Below are 18,974 nucleotides of genomic sequence, written 5' to 3'. Positions count from 1 at the left end.
GTCTAGTCAGGCACCGGCTGGCGCCAACTCATGCAATGGGGCAAGCTGAGAATCCAGGGTCCGGCCTAGCCAGGGCAGCAAACAACACTATTGATATTCTTGGCCTCATCAGCTGTCTTCTTTTCGATCTAGAAGCTGCCAAAACGGCAAAATACTGCCCAAGCAATCGATCCAGCCAGACCCGAATCCTAGGCTAGTTCAACGCCCGCCCGACAGGATCCAGTCTAGCCTTGCGACCACGTGAACATCTCGGTTCAGAAAGCCGTCTACGCTCACTGGTGACTGGCTCTGATTGGCCAAGATGCGCTCAGTGGCCCATGGGCCTGAAAGCGTTTCCAGAAAGGGACGACAGCCCTCATAGCGCCCGTGTTCTAGCGTGCGTCGAGGCGCATAGTCGGCGGCTGTTCTTCAGCTGCACTGGAATAGCATCGTTCCATCTTCCACTATCAACAAGATGACAGACCCGTTGTGGCGTGCAGAATTGAAAAAATGATGGGGATTGAAATAGTCGACGCCCCCGTGTCGAAGACGCTTTGCCGGGTTCTGAGCCATCACCTCCCTCGTTCGAACGAGCTGCCATTCGTTAGTATTTGAAGATGCGATCTTCTATCATCTCGCTCGCTCTTACGGGCGCAGCCGGTTTCGCCAACGCTGAGTCGGCACCAGCCAAGAAGAGGTGCTCGTCTGTGTTTCCCTCTTCCAGCTCCGTCGTTGGCTCTTCGTCTGCAACAGTATCGGAAACCGTTCTATTCCCTAGCGCCACGTCTTCGTCAACACTCTCGGATTCCGATTCATTTACGAGCTCTCTCATCATCATCAGCAGCAGCAGCAGCATCAGCATTACTTTGGCCGGATCCAGCTCCACAAGCACATCCTCGTCCACGGTAACGACTTCCCCCGCCGCGGTGCAGACGGTCGTAAATGACGTGGGCAATGGTGACTTTGGTGCATACGACCCAAACAGTCCAGGCGGGATTGCAAACTGGGAATCTCAGAACTGCGAGATCAACTTGAACTATGGCTACTCTCGAGACGGCTCCTCTGGAAATGGCTGTGTTCAGATGACTGCAGCACCCACAAAGAAGCGTGATATTAGCAAGCGCGAAGATTATACGGCCATGATAATGCAGCGGCTGCAGGACGTCGACGCAACAACAGAGTACACCATTCGCTTCTACTATACCATTCTCTCCAATACGTTGGCGAATACTTGTAGGATGGAGGCTTATTATGGCGATGCCCTTCTGACACATTCCGACTACTTCGACGTTGTTACCGACGCTGTGCCGGGTAATACCCCCTGGATCAAACTCGTGGATGAGGCAACACTTTCCAGTTCGGATGGGTACATTCGATTCCAGCTAACTTGTACCGGCGGGGGAAATGCCGTGGTCTTCATCGACGAAGTGTTCGTTTCGAACAAGGTCGATGCCACCGACGTTGATAACATTTCTCTAATCTATACGTCAACTGGGTCCGCCACGACGAGTACCTCTACAACCTCAACCAGCACTTCAGAAGTTGCGTCGCTCGTGAGCTCCGCAAGTATATTTGAATCCAAAATCGACATAAGCAGTACCGCCAGTTACTCCGCTCCGATTGCATCTGGCTCGATATGGACCTCTGGTTCCATGGTACTACCTACCTCTGTATCTGAGCTGTCATCTTCATCCTCGTCAACATCGATGTCTTCATCTACAGCCACTTCACCTACGGCTGGGTCCCTGGCAGCCTCTCCAACTGTATGCGTCGCGTCGGCAACGGCGACCTCGGGCTTAACTTGTGGTAGTAAGATTTACAGCAACAAGGCCTACTACAAGCGGGTGCAAGTGAGCGATGTCACGCGAGATCAGTGCGCTGCCGCCTGTCTTGCAGACTCGAACTGTCAATCGATCTCATATTACTCTACACAGACCTGCAGCGCTACCTGCTTCTTGCAAAGCGCCAGTGTAGCGGCCATGGGTTACACCTTTCAGTTCGGGAATGGATTTCCTCAGGTGTGGGACAAAGGCTGCTTCACTCAGACCACCTGTAGTGCTCCTGCCGAAGGCTCTGTTTGTGTCGACAAGATGGGAAGCGCGCCAGCCTCGACGTGTAAAAGTACGTTCATGGGGACGGCCAAGTCCTGCGCTCAACCATTCGCTACTGCGACTGTCAGCGCTCAGTGTGGCGCGGGGGCTTGCATGGCACTCTGCAAGCAGTATCCTTCTTGCAAGTCCTTCTCGACAAACTATGGTGGCAGCGTTACTTGCAACTTCTACTCAGGTGAACTCAGCGAGGTTGCGGAATCTGGGTCTGGCTCTACAATCTTTTCTGACATTTCTTGCTATGAATGTGGTTCTGGTTCATCCGTATTCAACTGGCTTACTCCTCTTGCCGATCCGAGCTCTATGCCCGACCTGAGTGCTTGCTCTGCTAGCAGCTCTTCTAGTAGCTCAAGTATCGAATCTTCGACGATTACAACGAGCGTTGCTGAGATCACGTCTTCATCGCTCTCTTCTACAGATGCTACGACTACCACGCCATCCACGACGGCTGCCACCACTACAACTGCCTCATCGTGCGTGACTTGCACGGCAGCATTGTTAGCCCCTGCTGGTACTACATGTGGCGTACAAGGCGAGGTTCTTTACGAAGACGCATACGGAGTGTGGGGTGCAAGCCAAAACTCGATGATGGACTGCGCTGCCATCTGCTACAAAGATTCGTCGTGTAAGGCGTACGGGTACCGCGCAAACAGTAATCCTTCCTTGGGATGTGCATTCATCCAATCCAGCCTTTCACAAGCTGGATTCTCCGCCTCGTCTTCTTCCAACTACTACTGGAGCGATAAGAGCTGCGCCAGTTGCGGCAACAGTTGCGCTTCGTCGTCTTCCTCGGCCATTGACTCTATGGTCACATCAAGCTCTACCAGTCCTTCCGCGACATCAAGCATGGCCATCACCAGCACAGTGTCTTCCTCTGCCTCGGCCGCATGCACCAGCTGCACTGCCGCCAACCCGGTGCCCAGCGCCAGTGGCGTAGCTTGCGCTAAGAAAGGCACTGTCGCAAATTACACTCCTTATAGCTTCACCTGGGCTGAGCATCCTGGACAAAACTCTTTGATGGAATGCGCAGCCATTTGCTCCCAGGTCTCCGGTTGCAAGGCTTACGCTTTGGATGTCTACTACGTCGGCTGCAAGTTCCTCGATTACAGCTTGACAGATGCTGGATTCGCATCATCAGATACCTCAACCGTCTACTGGAGTGACATGGAATGTGCTGCCTGCGGAGTCGGATGCTCCTCATCATCAGATATTGCCTCTCCTACACCTTTTTCGTCTTATGCGTCCATGAGCACCACCCTATCAACGTCGATTCTGGTTGGTTACTCACAGAGCACCGGGATCCCAACCTCTACATCAAGCAGTATCGTGGGATACCCACCCAGCACTGCCACTTCTTCTTCTGCTTCAGCCTCTGCATCTTCGTCGAGCCTTTGCTCTGCGCCTAAGGCTAAACTGGAGGAGGGAGTTATTTGCGGTCTCCCGTCCTCTCAAGCCAGTTCAAGCGCTATTGAGGTACTGTCAAGCCCGAGCAGTTTGTACGAATGCGCGTCCCAGTGCCTGCTCAACGCGAACTGTTCGAGTTTCCGGTTCTCCACCTTGGATGCCTCGTGTTGGTTGTATGAGGCATCAATGGCCAACAACGGGTTGGACTACACCCCAAGCAGTAAGAACTGGTTCTACGACAGGGAGTGCTTTTCGTGCGCCTGAAATAGTTATTCAGCTCTGCTATATTTCTGATAATGATAATCATAATTCATTTTAAAGTTGTGTCTGGTGCCTTAAGATGTTTTGCATTGCATTGATGATCGCATGGACGCTACCTAGTGTGCCTTCCTTCCTACACAGGTGAGACTTGGTGATAATTCTCCAAAGACTCAGAGACAACAACGCCCTTAAATCCATGCGCTTATCTAATTCCATGATTGAAGCATGATTCTGTCTAAAGAAGATGAGCGGTGGGTTTCCATGATTTAAGGTGACTTTGAACGTCTCGAATTAGCAATGTGCAACTGCTGATTGACAACTTTCTCGACCACCACTTCCCTAGCTTAGTCACGATCCCAATAACCTTCAACTTCGGTCTGGTGAGAACGACCGTGATGTGGTCGACCCAAGACGTCTTGGTATACCATTGTCCGACACAGGAGTGGCTATAGTTTCTCAGTTGCTCGTGTCAATTGTATCCTATGATGCCTTCTGCACAAGGAGACGTAGAGTTGGATGCCCAAAGTGTCACCCTGCGGCCAATAATACCTTCCCCTCCCACTCCTACTGTTAACGGGTGGCTTAGTGCAGCCTGCATCACAGGAGTGCTTCCTGTCCCATGCTCAGCGGGTGCCATTTTCATGTTGAACCTGCACATGAAGGGACTGATGATTGCTGAGGTGGTTAAATCTCCTGTCTCACTGAAAAGAAATCAGTGCCATGCTGTATATGACTGCGAGAGAAGTGTTTGATGCTGCGACTTACTGTATGCCCACGATATATGAAGAGGTACCAGCTAATCTGTTGGAAGCCTCGCCCGTTAACGTTACGTGAGTTACACTTGAAGCGCCAAACCCATCACCATGAAACAGTAGACGACCTGCCATCACTGGCACTGCCGATCTGTTTCGTCTAGATTCATAGGCATCGCGCGAGAGGCTCAGTACTGCCAGCGCACCGCCTTGAGCTTGTCTCGTGTGATCTCCGCACATTATAACACACGATCCAATGCTACGGTGAATGTATTAGGGGATACTGCGAAGCTTATGGTTGTGGACTAGTTTCGATGGCTGATTGAGAGGTTCAGGGCTCTATATGACTAGTATAAGTCAGAACGATAAGCCGGGCGGCGCCAAGACTGTCGCTCGGCGAGCAAGTAACGGTCCGCACACTAGGTTAAGCGCTGTGTCTCACGTGGAGCCTTCTTGTACTTCAGTTTTGCTGTATCCAATAGAATGTGATCGAGCCCACCAATTGTCTGCCGAGTGGGTGGCCTTGAGTTGTGTTTCGGCCGTTTTCGCCTCACGATGAGCACGTTTGAGCTGATAAATACACCGATTGCGACAACCTCCCCGCTCAACAGTGCGACATAAGTAACCAAAGATGTAAGAGGATAGAAGAATATCACTGTCTGGGTTTCCAATTGATACCGTCGATGACAAGCGGCTTTAATGTCAGTAGAAGGGGTTACCTTGACGGCTGAGGCGGCCATCAAGGTACATCCGACATGACGTGACCCTACCTCGCCCGCAGATCCCGAAACCGGCAAATCAACATCAATAAAAGCCAAAGAGCCTACTAGGTTCCCTTTTCACTGATTCAACTTCCCCTCAGTTATTATCAGCGTGAAAAGTCTCATCTTGCTTCCTCTTCCAGTCACAAACGCACCATCGGTGAACGAGAACATGGCTGGTCCAACCTACAAGCTTCCCAAGCTTCCTTACGCTTATGATGTAAGATGTTGATTGCGTAAGTGTTAGAAAGCACAACGTTTTGCTGATTCTGCGGTGCACATCTAGGCTTTGGAACCCAGCATCTCCAAGCAGATTATGGAGCTCCACCACTCCAAGCACCACCAAACCTACATTACCAACCTAAACAAAGCGTTGGAGACTTCTGCGACAGCTCTATCGCAGGGTAAACTTCAAGATTCGGCTGCTCAGCTGTCGGCAATCCGCTTCAACGGCGGTGGTCATATCAACCATTCACTGTTTTGGGAGAACCTTGCGCCATCTTCGTCGCCAGACGCAAAGTCGGATGCAGCCCCCAAGCTCTTGGCAGCTATAACTTCCACATGGGGAAGCCTTGACAAGTTCAAAGAGGTCTTCGCTGCTGCCCTATTGGGCATTCAAGGCAGTGGCTGGGGCTGGTTGGTGAAGGAGGCAGTGACAGGTCAGCTCCGGATTGTTACATTGGCTAACCAAGAGGCGGTTGTCGTTGGTGACACTCCAATCTTTGGTGTTGACATGTGGGAACACGCATATTACCTTCAGTACCTGAATGGAAAGGCAGCTTATGTCGAGAACATCTGGAAGGTAATCAACTGGAAAACAGCTGAGGCTCGTTACACTGGCGCACGCGAGGACGCTTTCAAGGTGCTCAAGGCAAACATGTAGATATACTTAAGTTGAGCTCCGAGTAGCACCATACAACTTTTGACGCGGGCATTGTCTGCACGAACACGAACTCATAAGTCAAGCCTTGCTCTTTGGTGCGACCCCGTCTTACGATTCCTACTGTGATGATTTACAAGAAGACATGAAGTCTCTAATCCCCTGGAAGGCGCTTGCTTCTATGTCAGGTTTTGATATGTGTTGATGTCGTGAATGGAAGAATAAACACCAGCCACCATGAGTTCTAACCGTATTGCATTGCTATATTCAATACCATCCCTTGGTCCATATGCGAAAGTACCGAGGCCAATCAAGTACATGGGTGATCATAGCCTTAAAACGCTAAAGGACTGTAACTCTATCAAGACCAGAAGATATACTGAGACACTAGTAGCAGTAGGGAATAGCCGTTTTGTATGTTCCCTGCTGGGATCAACAACTTTCCAAGGGTGCCTAAGAATCCAGGCTCCTATAGACAATGCGCACGCGCTACCTTGGGATAAGGCGGGTCAAAGCGGTCAGCCGCTTCTGCGTCTAACCCGCCATTCATTGATTTATATATAGTATGCACACCAAGCTCTCACAATCTTCGAATCAAGCAGTGCTTCAAATGCAACTTTGTCCATCGCGACACAATGGTCTATCGATGCGGCGATGCAGCACTCTGTCCAAGTTCAAGAACAGGTACGAGACTGCACATGCAAGATTGGCTATCAGCGAGGCATCCTTAGCCTCCTCTGCTGCATACGAGCTGGGCTGCATGATGGTGCTTCAAGATTATTGGCCGCGTTCTCGCTACCAGCTGAGGGTTATACTACTATGGTATGGTGCAAGCGACGGCCCTGGCCTAGTCTGCGGGGGAAGTTGCAAACGCTGGCTAACCGCATAGATCATTAAAGCAATACCAGCGGGACGGGGACGTGGTCATAAGATAGGCGTGGTTGAGAGTACTTATATCAGTTTACTATTTGCCACCCTGGAAGCTGTACGCAGCCGGGTAAGAAAAATTATCCATGGAAGTGCCCGTGGAGTCGGGACGTTTCAAGTCGTCACGGAAAACCCGCACGGAGATTGAGCGGCGCAGTAAAGTGGAAGCGCAATAAGCTTTCAATCAAAACCACCGGCTCTATGCACCGAATCTATGGAGAGTCCTCACAACGGCGCGGGTCCTGACCTCATGATGCTTCCGATCATTGATAATAGAAAAGGGCTCCTTGTCGATCTTAGCGGCGGCGGACACATTCCATTGTCATGATGTGTGTGTTGGCTCCAGTGTTTCCGGTCGACAAGCCGAGCCGACGACGCTTGGACGATGTAGGTGCTAGCGATCCTTGATTGGTGCGTTTTCACACGAGAAAGGAAATGAGACCCTCTGGGCAGATGGCCGTTCCCGGATTCCCGTGCTTACGGGGGGTTCTAGGGCCGCTAACAATCAATCAACCAGTGGCCAAGTCATTAGCGACATCTCGACTTCTAAACATGCTGCTGTGTTGTGTTCTGTCCTGCTCGGCTCACACCGACATTTCAGCCCTCGACTGTCAGCCCTGCTCCCGTGTCACATTGAGTGTTACCTGCCCAGGAATGGCCTCGTCTCTCAACCAATGCGGAGTGCGAAAGCCTGCAGTAATCAGGTCAGCCTCGAGCCAGTCCAGAGGCGCTGCCGGTAAGACGGCACCCACCTGATTGGGCCGTTGTTGGCAACCCCCCTAAAAGGGGTCTAAAAGGGCTTTAAAGCTTAACAGTATGCATATTACGGTACGAGCTCGCGTGGACTACCAATGGCGCCCGGTTGCAGCCCCATCGTCTCAAAATAGCCCACACATTCCCCCCCCCTGGGATACGAGCGTTGAAGAAATAACGGTCCGGGGTGCGAATGGGCCAACACCACAATGCTGGGTCTAGCGCGAGAGCCAGGTCAGAGGGGCAGAGTAGCATCTCAAGATTGCAGGGGACCTCTGCATATGCACGTTCTGGGGCTCGGGCCAAGGAAGTAGAAATAGCATCGAGTGCCCGCTGCCATGGATCCCTCCCGTCCTCACCACCCGTCTCTCGTTCACTGGCACAGGCATTCACTTGCCTCTCCTTATACCTAATAATACCTAATAATTATATCCGCTCTCGCTATGCGGTTTTCACTCGTTTTCACCGCCTCGGCGGCTTCTGCCTCCCTCCTGCGCAGGCAGACATTCGGCGATGCGCCCCAGATGCCAGACTCTGCCTTCCCGAAGTTCGAGACCGTTACCCTGGAAGATGCGAAGGCTGGATTGGATCGCCTGATTCAGGGACTGGTGCAGCCGCTGAACTTGACCGGCGATGCGCCCGTTGAGTCCAAGGAGCCCGAGACCTCCAACTTCAGGGTCATGGCGGCCACGGCCCAATCCGCCCAGTCCGATGCCTGCAGAGCAAACCCCAACATCCGCTTCGAGTGGCGCGAGTATTCCGATTCCGACCGCCTGGCTTTCGTCAGGGCCGTCAAGTGCCTGATGAACAAGCCGCCGTCCGGAAACTTCCCGCCTGCCCGGAGTCGGTATGAGGACTTCGTCAGGATCCACCAGGACTATATGCCTAACGTCCACAACAACGCCAAGTTCTTGATCTGGCACCGCTACTATCTGTGGACCTTCGAGCAGGTCCTCCGCTCCGAGTGCGGTTTCGACCGCGCCATGGTTTGGTGGGATGAGACCAAGGATGCCGGCCGCTTCGGCCAGTCGGATATGTTCACCAACCCGGCCTACTTCGGCAGCATGCCGGCTCGTGACGCAAACGGCAACCCGACCTGCATCAACGACGGCGAGTTCGCTGGTCTCATTGCCAACATCGGCCCCGGAAACTCGCAGACCTCTCACTGTCTCGCACGTGGCGTGAACGAAGCCGACACGGCTCAGTGCAACACCGATTTCATCAACTACTGCAACCAGAGAACCTCCTACGCCGATTATGAGAGTTGCCTTGAGTATGGGTAAGTAACCGTGTCTATGTGCTACGCACATCCTTGCTTCTACGAGCCGGACTAACATTTTGTACAGCCCGCACGGCTATGGCCACAACGGCATTGGCGGCGTTATGGCAGACGTCTGGGCCAGCCCAAGCGACCCTGTCTTCTGGATGCACCATTCTTTCATCGACCACAGCTGGAGGATCTGGCAGAACCTCGACGGCAACCGAATTCTCAACATTGACGGTGTTGACGCTGCCGGCAATGCCTTGACTTTGGATACCATGGTCTACATGGGTGGAATCAGGCCGGATGTACGGGTCAGAGATATCATCGACACCTTGGGTGGCGTTTCGATTGGAGGCGTGCCATTCTGCTACCGATACACGTACTAGGAGTATCGTAGGCAGTCTGTCAGTCGCTCACCAATATCCAAATATAAGACATTTGTCAAAGCTCACATTTGCGTTTCCCTGAATGCGACGCGCAGTGATGCTTCAAATATCTCACATCTAATCACATTATGCAAGCATGAAAGTAGCCAGCTCTTAGACTAGGGTGCAACCCTGCGCCTGAGTATCACCCGGATGTCTTTCGCAGGCTTCTTAGCGCCTGTTCCCGGTAGGCTTGCCGGCACGTTCCACGCACCTTCTGCTGGTTCCATGTCCCAAATACTTATTAACGCGGCTGTAATCGTCAGAATCTCTTTCTCTGCAAATGTACGGCCTTTACAAGATGCTGGTCCAACCCCCCAGGGCCTCAACTTCCCATATCGGGCCACCTTTCTACCTGTCTCGCTATCGACTTCAAGGAAGCGGTCGGGCACAAACTTTTCTGGGTCTGGGAAGTAGCTTGCATCGTTCTGGAGCACCGAGAAGGGTGCTGAGACGAATGTTCCAGGCTGTAGCTGGTGTTTGTGGTCACCATCGAGCAGCGTTATTGGTCGATCGACGCGACGGATGGATGTGGCCTCGCTCCCTAAGCGATACGTCTCGTAGATTGCCGACTTCAACAACGGGCATTCTCTATGCAAGGCAGAGATGTCCATTGATGAGATTTCCATGGGCCCTGGCGTTGCGACCTTGACCCAAGGCGCGATTTCTCTGCGCAGGTCTTCGACCAGACCTGGGGCTGAGTGGATGTAGGCCAAAAACCAAAACACGAGCGGCTGCGTGTTCGCATTCTGGCCCCAGACGAAGGATAGGTCCATGTCAGCACGGTGCTTCATGCTGACCCCGAACTTGTCGTAGACTTGGTTTCGCTCTGTTGCGATGCCAACATCTGACATGTCTGCATTGAAGTCAACAGGATCACCCTTTTGGTACTGATCTATGCGACGATAGAGACCTTCCAAAGCCACAGTCATCCTCGAACGGGACGCGATGCCATCCTGGATTATCTTGAGGGGTATCCAAGGGGGGACTCCGACCATCAGTAACGGGAAGAGGTCGTTATCGAATCTCCAGAAGTCGTCGAGAAACTGTGGGTTCCGTTCAAGGAAATCCTTGCCGTACAGCACGGGGATGGCGATGTGGGCTCCGAAGTCACGGACCAGGGTCTGCAGGTCTGCCTCAACTGCTGTCGGCTTATCAGAGGCATCTCTCTCAACAACCCGAACATTTGCAGAGCGTTCCCAAGGCTGCAGATCCTCTCTCCGTTCGGCGAAGGATACCAACGATGTGATGTTACGCGGCACATCGCCACGCTGCACAGCAGCCGTCGAGGCACTGTCATTGATGAACTCCCTCTCAACTATAGATAACAGAGGTTTCAAGACACTCTCGATCTTGTGAAAGAATTCCGGGGTGTCCTCCGAGCCAAAGACGCGGTTCATCAGCGTGAATTGAAGCGGAAGGCTCTGGAGTATATGATGCCCTTGCGACATGAACCTTTCTATATTTGGCAAGTCATAGAGCACTTGGTGTCTCGCCGAGACCCCATACAATGAGCCATTGTAGCGGCGTAGCAAAGAACTGAGGCCTTGGGTCAGTCAACCAGCTCGATACGTTGCGAGGAACATTCGTACTACAGCCGTCGTCCTACCCCTCCCGCGCCGACGATATATGTCGTCAGAGCGATCTCAATTGGGCCCCATACGGGAAACCTGTTAGAGTCACTCGAGCGGAAGAAGAGCCTGTGGCAGACCAAGACCAGAGCAACGCAGGCGAATGCTTTCCAGACACCTGCCGAGTCAGACAGTATTTCCGCTATCTGGTGAGCGGGCCCGCAGGTCGCGGTATCCATCCAAACGGAGATTGAGATCAGCAGGGCGCCAATTGCTGTTAGGAATAGTCCGAGTGGCTAACGAAAAAGGCGACAGTCGTGAATCGAAGACATGGCGGTCGCGGCTTTGGAGTTGGAAATGAGAAGCAATGATAATGCGAAGGCAAATGGCCGAGTTAAATAGACTGCTTGCGCTGACATTCAGATCCATGCTAGCCTCGAGCTGACATACGAGATGCACAGTACGTGTTCAGGGTTCAGTCAAGGGCGTGGCGTGGCGTTGGCGTGGCGCTATGGTCATATTTCACACCCATTGGATGGCTCAGAAAGTTTGCTTTTCGAGGGCGCCTCCAGTAACGATTAAATCGCGATCGAGTTACACAGGCTGCTCTTGGCATAGCAGCAGCTCAACCCGGGTAGGGCCTGTCTGACGTACTGCCCATTTCTACCGTCCGGTGATGTGAGACTCAACTGCAGCTCTAGATTGGTTCCAAAGCAAGGGGTGCTGCATTGCCTGAGCTCTTTCAGCTCCGGGATTGCGGCAAGGGAGTTGGTACAAGTATAGATTGTGGTTCTATCTGAAGCGCCGTGTAGGGTGGCGTGGTTTAACGCTTACCGCGCTTTCGCTTTGGGCACCTCCAAGTACTACTTTGGCTACTATAGCGTGCCAGCAGTTCAGTAATCGCCGCTTATGTATAAACGGCCCGACGACCGGTGTTCCTTTTCAATGACTAGGCGTCACATCAGTCCGCTTCCCGAGTTGTGCCTCTAATAAGAGAGCGTTCTGAGCTCAGCTGCTGTATACCCTCGAGGTCTAGACCAATCACGTGCAGTTCAGGGTATGCAAGCTCTATGGGTTGCAGAGGTGGATTACCACCCCACTGGATGTTTCCGGAAGCCGATCCCTACGTATGTCATATGCGGCCTGAGCCACCTCCTCGGTACCCCATCGTTTGGCAGCGAGTGGTTTGAGTACTTATGGTGCGCACAACATATACCAACTCTTGTGCATTCACAAGAGACAAAGTGAACAGGATCAGGATCGCAAAGCGATCCTTCACTTGACTGTCTACGTTGTACTGAGAAGTTTCCGGGGTGCCGAACTCCTCAGTATCTGTGCTACTAAGTCCTCAATCGCGAAGGTGGCCCCAGTGCGCCCATAAGAGGTGGTATCACAACAAGCAAGACACCAGGCACTTGGCTTATAGGAAAGAAATGTCGTCCACATATTCTGGGTGTGGAAGGGCCTTAGCATCTCCCATTGTATCCTCGCATGCCTAATGATATGGCTGCGGGGAAGGAGATGTATTCACGACTGTAAGCTTGTATAATGCAGAGACCGGACAACAAGTTTTGGTATTCCAGCCTACTGTGATGGAGAATGCTTCTTTTTGTCGTGTGACCAGTCCAATGTTTCTTCCTTCCTCGTCACAATCCCTGATTAGCAGCTCGGTGATTGCAAATATATCTGGCATCGCGATAACTGGCATACATCATCACAGTTGCAATTTGGGGTATTCCTAGCCTCTGGCGCTATCAGTCTCAACCCAAGAAGTTCGAAGGTAGATTCACCAAATGAAAGGCTTCAAGTTCCTTACAGGGGATGGATCCAGTGGGTGCATCAGGTCATTTCTCCCTACATTTGCATGGTTCACTGCACACGGTCAGCCCCCTTTCTTTCGGAAGCTTGTATGCACTATCCAAGCCCAGCAGCAGAATGACTCAAGGCCTGGCCTTCAGTATGGGCTATGTAAGCAACTTTGGGCTCCAACTCTCGCTCTTACCTTGTTTATAAGTTTTGCACCATGTCATAGTCAGATATCTGGTGCAATGCACCCCAAGGGCATCTCATCCAGAACCGAGTCAGTATGCTTGTCCCAAAAAGTTTTGGAGAAAATCTTCAGGAAGCGACCAACGCTCCTGACATTATGGGTTCACGAGTCTCCTCAATGGGATCCGTGGAGCTGCTTCCCGTACCTACTTTGTCGTTGCTAGCCTCCAGGAGATCAAATACATGATCTGAAGACATCGGCTGTTCCTCTCCTACGTTGTCAAAGTTTCCCGACGTCTTGAAATCTTCGTAAAACTTTGAGGTTTTCATAGTGTTGGGAGATGGTTTGAGGATCTCTTCGGTCGTTTTAGATGACCTACGAATGTTGGAAAAGTCCATCGTGCTCTCACGAGCAATCCTGAAGTCCGCCGCATCTTCAGCCCGATATATGCTCGTCCTACAGGAGTCAAGGTCTTCAAGTCCCCTTGGTGGTTTCTGGCGCTCCAGATCATCCAGTTCCATCGAACCCGCCATCCATGGCGGAGGCTTTCTCAAGACATTACGAATTTGGAGCAGATCTCTTACCTTGCTTGCGAAAGCATGAACTGGGTGAATTCTCGGATCATCCGAATATTCTAAGCCACTCTGGGAAGCTGGTAATGCCTGATGGTGATTGTTTTCGTCAAGATCCACCTCCGATGTATGATCACTTGTGGTTAGATCTTCCCTGGTATATTTGGGAATCCTAAACGGCAACCGTACATTTTGTGGTCTCCGAGGCAGGTTCGATATATCAGAAGTATCATGCGAGCTTGACTGGAGAATGTGCGCCGTATTCCCATTTTCTTCAGTTATCATCTGTGCTTTCTCCCATATAAAGGCAACGTACATGAGAAATATGAAGACAACGATGAATATAGGTATCAAAATTGTCAAAAAGCCTGCAGCAGTCGTGTCTCCGAAGCACTTGTTGGTAATCTTGGCGTTGTTCCTTGAGCACCCGCAGGCAGGCATACTGAAAGGACTCTCGATTAAGAGCATGAACGAAACCCGCTTTGCAGTGGGCATTATCTACTCTGGCACACAGGGGCTTAGTCCTCGCTAAGGAGCTGGAGGGTAAGGTGTTTCTCTTGCTGTCCGCGCTGCGGTGCATAGGCTATAACATCAAATTGAAGTGCGACTAGCTGTCTTTATAAGAGTCACATCTACTACGGAATAAAGCGATGGGCTTCTTTGTGATTCAGCCCCAACAATACTAGCTGATACACAAAGTCATTGTTTTTGCTTTTCTAAATTCCCATCATCCCAGGTGTGGTGGACATTGAAAATTAATCGATTTGACTGGGCTTGCCTCTACATCGACTTCCTTAAGTTAATGCGGTTTACATTCTGGAACCTTGTTACCCAGATTATACAGAACCGTGTAGACAGTCGGGCCCTGGTTGTTATTGTATTCCCATTGCGCAAGCCAGTCAAAACGGTCTCCACCCGGTCCGTGGTAGTTATAATCGAACATCCACGCCGTGGGTGAATTGGCGTTAACTTTGAGAGCATCAAGCAATCCACGACCCCAACTTCCCATCTTCCAGTCGGGCATAAGTCTCCCCAAAACCCAGTAATGGACTGACACTCCATGGAGGACAACGTCGCAGTATACCTTTTGCCAATCCCACTCCAGGATCAGCATCAAATCGTCTTGAGGCAGTGCAACACCCTCTCGATAGTAGTCCACGTCCTGCTCGCCGTGCTTGTGGGCGTGACGGGTGAAACAATCTGTCTTCACCCATACCCACCTACCACTGACCTGAAGGGGGCTGAGTGGGTTGGCTACGTACTCACTCGCACATACGTTCCCTAACGTCCATGTATCGCCAGCCTGGCTCATGATACAATCATTAGTGTGCGATGGTTGCTCGCTCTGTACAGCTTCGGTTACGGAGCCGCTGGTCTCTTGTGAGCCATATTATTCTCAGAGAATGCAATTTAGTGGCTTACCAAACAGTCTTGATGATGGGTAGGAATGTCCAGTATCCGCACTCCATCGGACCAACCTCGGAAACGTGGTTGCCAGCGCCGTCCGGCGAAGCGTAGTTCGGAGGAGATTTGTAATGGAGCCCGCTTGAGATCCCTTGGTCGAAAATTGCTTCATTACCACCATAGTGCCAATCAGGAATCTTGATCTTGAGTGGAGTAGTCGATTTCAGCGTGCAGTCTTCCCTATCGTTGACCTTATTTGTACCAGATCCAGGGCCATGGCACCAAGAGACCTCCGGGAAGTTGGCATGCAAATCTTTGGACGCATAAGGTATTTCAGTGCCGTAGGTGTAAGTGGTCCCTATGTTAAATATGATCAGCCTTGGCGCCAAATTCACGGAAAGCATGCGTACTCACTAACTTGACAAAAGGCTTTGCAATTTGTGGTCGTGCCGTTGGGCACCTGGCAATTGCCGTGGTCATCCATCGGAATGTTCGGCTTGCAATCTGCCTCGCGGTACTCTTTGTACAAGTCAAAGGGCCCACCGCTACAGGGGTCTGCTTTCTCGTTGAGAATAGTGCCGTTAGAAAATTTGTGCATAACAGTGTTGTTGACAATCTCGGCATGGATTCCATGGGGGTTGATGAAGTATCGCAGCTCCTCCGGGCGCAGGCTGAGCATCGTCCCGTTCGGAAGAGAATGCTCAATTCTGTAGTCTTGTCTCATTCTGCTAGTGTAGTTCAGGTAGATTTCCTCGTGCCACAGATGCAAGGCTGTAGCATTGTTGGTAATCTCGGCAGGAACACGTCGAATGCCTTGTGGGGCCTGGCTCCCCTGTGCTGAAACCCATGTGAGCAACAGCAAGGCGAAGAGCAGAAACATCATCACGATGACAGAGATTTCAGGAAGCTCTCGATTTCAAGATTCGTCAATGGTGTAATGGCTTTGAAATCTGGTCGGGGGATCGCTGTGCCAAGCACCCATTAATCCTGATCTAAGATAAGATTCGCAGTAGGTCACAGGTCCAGAGGTCTTTTTATGGATATCCCTTATTTCAAATGGGTGAATATTCAAATTAGCAGGCATTATAACTTCAGAGCAAGTGAATCGAGAGGCCGCGTCGAAGTTGAATAGCCAAGAGACACAAGTAATGCAGCATGGCGTCAAATTCACCGACATCGGGCACTGAAGGTGTAGAATAAAACTCCACCCACTTATAATATTAACCTGGTTTATGTCTAATAAACCTTCGGTGACTCTCTTCCTGCTCTAGGGCCTTTCAAGGCCTATCGTCTGTATTAGAGCTCAACACCGCTCTCCGCACGTGTTAAAGCCCTTTGAAGTGATCGAAAAGATCAAGTTTAATAGTTGATATCGTCTTGGGTGCCATTTCCGATGACCCTGGATGAGATTGCTGACTAAACACGAAAACCCCCATCGATATCAATTTAGATTCTCATTGCCAGCAGCCAGATACGTACTGTAACTCGAGTTAGTTTGGTCGAGAAGAAGGTGCATTCTCTGATTGCTGTACCTGTGCCTTCTCTTTGAGCAAGTCTACCTTCCTCTCTTGCACATGTGTGATTTCTTCCTCGGAAGGACTGGTCCACTTGAAATATTCACCTGGGACACGAGCCCTGTATGATTGGCACATAGCCAAGCCGCTACTAGGCGAAAGTGGAGGTCGACTTCCCCGGCCTATGCGAGGCAACGAAACAGGTTCTTGAGTAGACTTTCTCAGTTGTGCTGCGCGTTCACGTTCTCTAAAAGAAAGCTCAGAGAATTTCCTTTCAACCTCAACTGGGTTATCAGATAAATCAAACCCTAGTTCTGGACTCTTGGGTGTGATCAATTTAGGATTTACCGGAAGCCCAGGACGATTTGAATTGTAGTCTTTCACTGGACTCAAGTCAGTCTTGTCTTCTGTGGAGATGACCTGAGTTGATCTTCCTCTCTTAACAGCATTAGCTGCGCTTATGGTATCCGTCGCCCCCGTGTTTGGTACTGATTGTATGCGGAGGTCGTCAAGATGATTTTGAGCAGCCTGCGCAGCATTTGGCACAATGCAATGCCTTGAGTCAGCGAGAGTTGCGCCAGAGTATTTATCTGGCTCACACGTTCCATTGGTCGTCTCCGTCTGTGTTGCAAATTGCTTTTGGTTGAACTTATGTTCTGAATTCAACCAAGCCGGACTTTTCCTGCGCTCTGACAACTTCTGTTTTTCCTGCTCCGCCCAGGTCTTCTCCGTGTACTTTCTAGGATCAGCTTGACCCTGCGCAGTTTTGATAGGCTCGGTAGTCTGTACCTTACGTTGCCTTTCCGAAACTGATTGTTGCTTGGCTGAATGTAACTTCTTTGAAATCGAGTATCTTGACGGTTTTGCTTCGTAAAATGCGGGAGGAAAGGTTTGATAGGATTCATCCGCTGCGTCTGAAAGAAAATCTGATAGGATCTCCGATTGAATGTCACAGCGCTCGCAGAAGGGGTCACCGCAAGGAACATCATGCTCGTCGCTCGATGAACTATCCGAGGCAGTGGCCACACTGAACTCTAAGCTGTCTGCACTGAGGCGTTTCTTCCGGTTCCAGACGTCCACATCATCGTCAATGTACGATGCGGTCAATTTTTGTTGAGGTTTCCTCTTATCCACAAGCTGAAGTAGCTTTTCCTTCTGGCGCTCTTTAAATCTGGCGTGCTCATCAACTGCAACGAGCAAACCCTCCTTTTCCCCCAATGTCCTTGGAATGGCACGTGGACTAATTTGACTCGAGAACCCTTCTGTCGTTGTTTTCATTTTCGCTTTCAACTCCTCATGTGCCTTCTTGATTTCTTCAATGGTCATTCCTTTCGCCATCCGCGGCTTAGGGGCAAGGTACTTTTCATCAATCGCCATCTTGGCAAGTCAATGCTTGAGCATATGTCAAGGACTCACTCCTGGTTTCTTTCTAGTATCACAAACGTCTTCCGAGGTAAAGCTGTTCATTTATACCACTGAACAACGGATATTGCCAATAGGCTGGTGGCCATGCTATCGCCATTATGATTCATAAATGAACAAAGGCTCAGCTTCAAGTCTTTCTTCATCAGAATAGATGGTGAATGATGTATTCCCGCATCACTAATGCCACTCCTTTGTCTTTCAGCATTGTGCATTTCCGAAGCGAGTACCCATACAAAGCCCGTTTAGCCTGACAAATGCGTAGGTACCGAGCCGAAAGCTTTAATTGACATACCTCAATGTCCACAGTAGAAGGGCACAATTTCTCCTGGTAGGTAAATCAGGTAAGAAGAACTATATGATATATTTACGTCAGAAAGGACCGAGGTGTCTCATGCACCATGTGTTATGGTAGCTGCGACGCCGTAGTTTTTCATTTTTGAGGTGGGTTATGCATTGTGCAAGAATGAACAGTGTTGAGACGATTGGTAATCCGCGGGTCTGAGTACCTTCCTCAGGAGGCCAGCACCTAGACCTTCAGCAAGATCGAGTACAGTTGAGGTTCTGACTGCATGACACAATACCCTTGGTCGACCATCCAAGAATCCTTGCCCATGGATGACATTGTCTAGCCTCAGGGCGAAAATGGGGCATTGTGGACGAAGTATGAACTGGGAGTGTCAGTGGTCCTTCGCCTGTCGATCGGACCACGTTTGTTGGCACGCCAGGGATAATTTTGACTGCGCAGCTTCAATCTATACTGGGCCGCGCTTCATGAAGTATGAGGCCGACTTTGGTGTGCCGGCGTGGCGATATGCCTGTGCCCAAGAACCAAGGTTCGGAAAACATCGGGAAGTGTCAATTGCAGATCCGTCATTGGGCCATAAGTTCTACGATGCTCCGCTTACCATCCACGTCATTGATTCCAAGTATCACATAGTCAATCAGACGAGAAAGTCTCCCGGCCGTGTCATAGGCATCAACTAG

The 18,974-nt window shown here is 50.8% G+C and overlaps 6 protein-coding genes across 6 annotated transcripts; 3 read left to right on the top strand and 3 right to left on the bottom strand.

The window, feature by feature from the left end:
• Window positions 1-596: 596 nt before the first annotated feature.
• Window positions 597-3,755, top strand: JN550_000617 (uncharacterized protein; the record flags this gene model as incomplete). Its single annotated transcript, XM_049317888.1, has 1 exon — window positions 597-3,755. One exon carries the CDS (start codon window positions 597-599, stop codon window positions 3,753-3,755), a length of 3,159 nt encoding a protein of 1,052 aa, XP_049177906.1.
• Window positions 3,756-5,437: 1,682 nt separating this feature from the next.
• JN550_000616 (uncharacterized protein) lies at window positions 5,438-6,148 on the top strand (the record flags this gene model as incomplete). The annotated part of the gene is made up of 2 exons (XM_049317878.1): window positions 5,438-5,485; window positions 5,552-6,148. 2 exons carry the CDS (start codon window positions 5,438-5,440, stop codon window positions 6,146-6,148), a joined length of 645 nt encoding a protein of 214 aa, XP_049177905.1.
• Window positions 6,149-8,268: 2,120 nt separating this feature from the next.
• JN550_000615 (uncharacterized protein) lies at window positions 8,269-9,475 on the top strand (the record flags this gene model as incomplete). Its single annotated transcript, XM_049317866.1, has 2 exons — window positions 8,269-9,104; window positions 9,172-9,475. The coding sequence occupies 2 exons, from the start codon at window positions 8,269-8,271 to the stop codon at window positions 9,473-9,475; spliced, it is 1,140 nt and encodes a 379-aa protein (XP_049177904.1).
• Window positions 9,476-9,633: 158 nt separating this feature from the next.
• JN550_000614 (uncharacterized protein) lies at window positions 9,634-10,914 on the bottom strand (the record flags this gene model as incomplete). The annotated part of the gene is made up of 1 exon (XM_049317855.1): window positions 9,634-10,914. One exon carries the CDS (start codon window positions 10,912-10,914, stop codon window positions 9,634-9,636), a length of 1,281 nt encoding a protein of 426 aa, XP_049177903.1.
• Window positions 10,915-14,446: 3,532 nt separating this feature from the next.
• On the bottom strand, window positions 14,447-15,934 carry JN550_000613 (uncharacterized protein; the record flags this gene model as incomplete). Its single annotated transcript, XM_049317844.1, has 3 exons — window positions 14,447-15,017; window positions 15,070-15,409; window positions 15,466-15,934. 3 exons carry the CDS (start codon window positions 15,932-15,934, stop codon window positions 14,447-14,449), a joined length of 1,380 nt encoding a protein of 459 aa, XP_049177902.1.
• A 607-nt stretch (window positions 15,935-16,541) lies between these two features.
• JN550_000612 (uncharacterized protein) lies at window positions 16,542-17,942 on the bottom strand (the record flags this gene model as incomplete). Its single annotated transcript, XM_049317833.1, has 1 exon — window positions 16,542-17,942. The coding sequence occupies one exon, from the start codon at window positions 17,940-17,942 to the stop codon at window positions 16,542-16,544; it is 1,401 nt and encodes a 466-aa protein (XP_049177901.1).
• Window positions 17,943-18,974: the final 1,032 nt, after the last annotated feature.

Source organism: Neoarthrinium moseri (assembly GCF_022829205.1).
Source record: "Neoarthrinium moseri strain CBS 164.80 chromosome Unknown scaffold1_Wmoseri_CBS_16480, whole genome shotgun sequence".
Taxonomy (NCBI): domain Eukaryota; kingdom Fungi; phylum Ascomycota; class Sordariomycetes; order Amphisphaeriales; family Apiosporaceae; genus Neoarthrinium; species Neoarthrinium moseri.
This window is presented reverse-complemented; position numbering and strand designations above follow the sequence as displayed.